The 6,051-nt window shown below is 42.1% G+C and overlaps 1 protein-coding gene across 1 annotated transcript in view; it reads left to right on the forward strand.

Moving 5' to 3' along the window:
* Positions 1 to 428: 428 nt before the first annotated feature.
* The window catches only part of aacs (acetoacetyl-CoA synthetase), a 31,063-nt gene continuing 25,440 nt past the window's right edge, over positions 429 to 6,051 (forward strand). Inside the window, exons 1-4 of the mRNA XM_008336371.3 lie at positions 429 to 772; positions 1,914 to 2,017; positions 3,188 to 3,308; positions 4,103 to 4,216. Coding sequence (XP_008334593.1) covers positions 634 to 772; positions 1,914 to 2,017; positions 3,188 to 3,308; positions 4,103 to 4,216 — 478 coding nt within the window. The 5' untranslated portion in view covers positions 429 to 633. The remainder of the gene's footprint in view (positions 773 to 1,913; positions 2,018 to 3,187; positions 3,309 to 4,102; positions 4,217 to 6,051) is intronic.

The raw sequence follows: 6,051 nt of genomic DNA on the forward strand, positions 1-6,051 counted from the left end.
GGTGGTTCATTTAACAGTAGTTCATGTCAGTGGTTCATTTAACAGTAGTTCATTTGTCGGTGGTTTATTTAACAGTAATTCATTTGTCAGTGGTTCATTTAACAGTTGTTCATTTGTCAGTGGTTCATTTAACAGTTGTTCATTTGTCAGTAGTTCATTTAACAGTAGTTCATTTAGCATATGTGCAACAGGTGACAATTAAAGGCCGAAGCACTTAGCATTAGCATTAGCCGAAGCGTCACACGAGTGTAAGGCAGTTCATAACGGACGGAATGTCCTGGCTACATGTCTGTGACTAACTAATAAAACGTTACATTCGTGAGACTGTAGTGTTTGAAGTACAGTGTGTAAAAACCCCCCCCCAAAAAAAAACATGTTGAACTTAAACGCAGCTCCCCCCCTCTACGTCACAAATGATGGGCGTGGTCTGTGAGTTTTCAGCTTCAGCCGCATGCTACTGTGGGACAGTGAGCCCAGCTAGCTGCCGAGCGCTGTTGTAACGGCCGTTATAACCCCTCATAGCCGTGCCGGTGGTCTGATTTCAACGCACACCTGCACCTTGTGGTCCGCGGACAGCTCGTGGTACACCGTTGTTTGTTTAAGTAAGCAGCCGACAGAAGACAGGCCTCAGACATGTCCAAGGACACGGAAGGGAAAAGCGAGAAAATCATGGATATGGAGAACAAGGTGCTCTGGTACCCGGACTCCAAGAGGAACACACGGATGGAAGAGTTTAGGATACAGGTCAACGAGAACTACGGTCTTAATCTGGGTGAGTTGTGGGGAGAGGGAGCGAGGGAGAGAAGGAGGGAGGGAGGGACACAGACAGTGACACAGACAGAGTACGTGAGCAGGAACAGGGGGATTTAAAGACTGTCTCTGTACCGGACGTGTCATTTTATGGGATTGAATGGAGCGTCCTATTTTGCTGCGACACTTTGAGCATAATACGGCATCACACTTATCTGGGCAACTGAACGCAACCTGTCGTTGAAATAATTATTATTTTCAATTGTGTATTATATTGAAAGTTGTTGAATCAAAAAGAATCACAAAGTTGTTGAATTCAAAAAGAAACCTTACACTTATGTTACATAACATTCATTTTAGGTTATTTCATGTTTTTCAACTGACAAATGACGTCAAACTTCTTCAGTTAGGCTACTAAGTATATTTACATATAAAAGGGCAGATGAGTTAATGAAATACATTTTAACATAATTATCCTCAAAACTCAACATTCATTATGTCATTGTTATAATATTTTTCAATTTTAATTTAATAAATTCATTGATTTTTTTAAAAGTTTTATGGCAAGTATTTATGTATCTATGTATCTATAGCACACGCATATTTCTTATATACATACATACACATATACAAATATATATTTGTAAAAAAAACAACTTAATGAAACTAACTGTTTTTCATATTAAATAAAAGAGTGACATTTAAGTAACCTTTATCACAGGAAATCTATTTCCCTGTTACGTTTCAGCAGCGTCTTGTATTTCCTTGTAATCATTGAGCCATCACTGCATGTCAAAACACAACAGTGAATTAACCTCTGCCCAGGTCCAGGCCATATTTTTGGCTTTTAGCAACTGGGTCCACATGATAGTATATTGCAATATATTTCAACCTCTTAGGTTTTTCTGGAGAATATTCTGCAATATTCTGGGTTATTACCATGACGATAAACAGATATTTACAAAAAGCAAACACATTTGTCCTTATCGTACTTATATTATATCCTATATAATATATAGTATTTACAGAGTATTCAGAACTTGAAAAATATTCTTCTTCAGGTACATTCAGACCACCTGAAGGATGTACAGTTAATATGTGATTATTTGTGAGTTTACCATTGACATATACTTTTTTTTGACATGGTACTTTTATTTCTCCAGCCAACTACTCGGACCTGTACCAGTGGTCGGTGGACTACTACCCAGAGTTCTGGGCTGAAGTTTGGCGCTCCTGTGGCGTGCTCAGCTCCAAACCTTATGAGGAGGTGAGTCTCCTCCGTCTGCTTCATCGTCATCGAATATCAACACACATATTTCCATCGACTGTCAGTAATGCTTAAATACACGAGGTACACTAGTACGGTACTATAGTGACAGGGCTGATGATTTGAGAGATCATACTTGAGCGTACGGGTCAACGTCGTGAAGTTACGACGCTTTCCACCAGTTTATTTTCCATCTTCGTCATAATCGACACAGTTGGTTTGACTAGTCCAGGAGTTTGATCAACCGCGTCAATGGTTTCCTTTGGGTTTTTTTCTTGGTTGTTTATCTAGGAGATTTTTTTTTCGGACTTGACTAGTCACTACAGTGCATTAAAGAATGAGCCGAACCAAAATATGTTATATTTGAATTTAGCTTAACCTTAAACTGTAGGTTTAATGCTGTACTACATTATTATTGCGTTGCCTTTTTGCTCAAACGTATGCTTAAAAACAATGGTCTTCAACATAGGGTACGAGACCCCTATGGTGTCTTCTGAGGTACTGTTTGGGAGGACGTCGTAAAATTTTGGTTATATTTTGCACTTTTCTTAAACCCCAAACCATGAGTATATGAACATGTGTATTATGTGAATAGTAAGGTACTTTTGCTAAATATATTAAGAAGTATTTCCAATGTAGCACTAGGCCAGAGTTAATGTAAAATAAAACCATTTAATACAATATTTATAGTTGATCAAAGTCTGATAAACCTGATCTGTTGTTTGACGAGTGTCAAATTCTGCAGCCTGTAGTTCTGCCCTCGGACGCAGGCGTTTGTAAAAGGATTAAATGTTAAGAGGATTAATGAATGAAGAACTGCAGTAGGGTTCCTCGCTCCAGGATGTAGCCTCTCACTGTGGGTGTGTGAACTCTCGTGTTGTCACTCGGCCTCGTTCAGTCGCACCTTCTGTCAACACTACAAACATATTACACGTCATACACTGGTCACATATTCAGACATCATTCCCTCACGGGTCACCTCGCCACAAGGCTTAATTGTCTTATTGATTGTTTTAGTCAACGATAAGCACACGCCAGCTGACTCCACCTTAAAAAAAACAAACATATATATATATATTTTTTAATCATTTTGCCACGTCTCCTGAGACGATCACATGATTTGTAACTGTTGTCTCTGGTGTGTGTTTTTTTTTTATTGGTGTCCACCAGGTGATTGATGCGTCCAAGCGGATCTCGGACGTACCGGAGTGGTTCAAAGGAGCTCGACTCAACTACGCCGAGAACCTGCTCAAACACTCAGACCAGGATAAAGTGGCTCTCTATGCTGCCAGTAAGAACACGGCACTGATCACACTGAGTATTATACAGTACACAGAGTGAAGTGAATACACTGTTGTTTTACTGATCTCAGAACTTTGACCACTAAAAGACTTTTAAAGTATTAAAGTATCAGTATTATTATTTATTTAATTAACTATTTTTTGGACAAACAATCACAATCTTTATGGCAAGTATGGCAACAATCTGTGAAATTGTTACAAAATACAAAATCATATGAGCATGAAAAAGTGTTAGAAAGCAGTAATAAAATAATGTATTTTTCCAAATTTGGAATAATCACGGGCCAGATTGGACAGGTGGGTGGGCCACATTCGGCCCACGAGCTGGAAGTTGATGATCACCGGTGTAAATGAGATTCAAAATAGTGACTGACTGGGGTGAGTGTGAAGAGTGGTGTGAATAACGGGTGTGCTGGGGGTCAGGGTGAGGAAGAGGGTGAGGAAGAGGGTGAGGGAGAAGGTGGGGACGTTAAGGAGGCAATTTAGTTAGGGAAAAAACAAGTCCACACTGGTCACTTGTCTGTGTATGTGTGTGTGTTCCTGCTGGGGTGAACAGACCCTTTCTTCATTACCGTGTGTATTTTCCTAAAGCAGAGTGAGGTTTTTCACTGAATGGTCCACAGTCCACCTGGTGCGTGGACCAGAGTGAGGTCGTGGTCCAGTTCCAGTTCTCCATCAGTGGTTATGTGTTCTAACGTTCGTTCCTTCTCAGTCGTTCATTCATCAACTGTCGTTCTCATATCATCTCATATAATCTAATCTTGTCTTTGTGTCCGTCTTCCAGGAGAGGGCGGCGAGGAGATCGTGAAGGTGACCTTTGGTCAGCTCCGACGTGACGTAGCCATGTTTGCCGCCGCCATGAGGAGGATGGGAGTCAAGACTGGAGACAGGGTCGTAGGTACGTCCTCACTGGTCCTCACTGGTCCTCACTGGTACTTCAACACGTGTCAGCGGTTTTGAGACAAATATACAGTACACACAGTACAAATATATGTATATATGTATATACAATATACGTATATATGTATATGCTATATATATATATATACTATATATATATACACATATATGTATGTATATGGATATATGTGTGTGTATATATACATATACATATCTACATATGTATGTGTGTGTATATATATACATATATATATATATATATATATATATATATATATATATATAGTGTTACCTGAAGACGTGAGGCCTCTGTAGTGCGGGGAGCCCATGTTGGGCCACACTATCGGGAAATGCACGAAGGCCAGTACGTGTTCAGAAGAAAGATGGCAGCAGCAGCAGCCGTTTCATTAGCTAAATGACTAAAAGGTTCAGTGGGAATCTTTTAAGTTCTAGAGAGCAACATGATAACAGAGACCTCAGCTCTTCCTTTAATGTTCTATACACATACAGACCAATCCAATCCCTGCATCTCTCTCTCTCTCTCTCCCTCTCTCTCTTTCTTTCTCTCCCTCTCTCCCTCTCTCTATCTTCTCTAGCTGGGAGGACAGAGATGCCCTTGTCCCCAGGGTCTAATCACATTTCCCTGTCAGTGTCTGTGATTCATGTGATATATTAGCACTTAGCTGATGAAATGGATGGGGCGTCCTAACCAGACATGAGTGAACCCTGCTCCTAATTACGCACTCAGATATGCGTCGTGCACTCTTCCTGTCTTGCACTGTTAGGAACTCAGTTCTGCCACAGCCATGGATTCACTGCTGAGTGAGTTGTGTTGTGTTTATATTTCCTACACAGTGTAAATAGTAACCTTTCCGTGCAGGTGCGTACCATAGAGCAGTACCGCTGGAAGTCGTGGGGGGGCGGTGTTGAGCTGTGTGATGTGATTTAGTTGAATTTTCATCAGCAACAGCTTTGAAAGTCTGATCACACAAAGCCCTGTGTGACAGCCCAGCTGTTTGTGCTGCCATCTGCTGGGAGATTGGTGTTACAGCAGTTCTATTGTGGTGATACATGTGTGCTACATGCCACTGATGATTCAAGTATGACGAACTGTAAAGTCATATTTTCGTGGCTCTGTGGTTGAGTTCTCTCAGTCCCAGGCCAATCAGCCAATCAGATCACACCGACCACCTCCTCCGTCTCCTGCTCGTCCTCTGTTTGGAGCTCTTTCTGAGCAGGAACATTATCACATGTCCTCCATTGTCTCCCTGACTTTGTGTGAGAAACTGTCAATGATCTCTGAAGTCAGTACTGCCCCCTTGTGGTTGAATCGCTTAATGACGTTTGAAACTGTTGTACCTTTTTATGTACAGCATGTGAGATAGCAGAAATGAGGCTCTACCGTCTGGAGCAGCAGCAGAAGGAGATGGGTCTTTGAAGGTGACACCGGAGGTTCTCCTCCTCAGGTTCTCCTCCTCAGGTTCTCCTCCCGAGGTTCTCCTCCCGAGGTTTTCCTCCTCAGGTTCTACTCCCGAGGTTCTCCTCCCTTTCCTCCCGAGGATCTCCTCCCGAGGTTTTCCTCCTCAGGTTCTACTCCCGAGGTTCTCCTCCCTTTCCTCCCGAGGATCTCCTCCCGAGGTTTTCCTCCTCAGGTTCTCCTCCTCAGGTTCTCTTCCTGAGGTTCTTCTCCTCAGGTTCTTCTGCTGAGGTTCTCCTCCTGAGGTTTTCCTCCTTAGGTTCTCCTCCTCAGGTCCTCCTCCCGAGGTTCTCCTCCTGATGTTCTCCTCCTGAGGTTTTCCTCCCGAGGATCTCCTCACGCGAGGATCTCCTCCC

The sequence above is a fragment of the Cynoglossus semilaevis genome, chromosome Z, assembly GCF_000523025.1.
Source record: "Cynoglossus semilaevis isolate Cse_v1.0 chromosome Z, Cse_v1.0, whole genome shotgun sequence".
NCBI lineage: Eukaryota > Metazoa > Chordata > Actinopteri > Pleuronectiformes > Cynoglossidae > Cynoglossus > Cynoglossus semilaevis.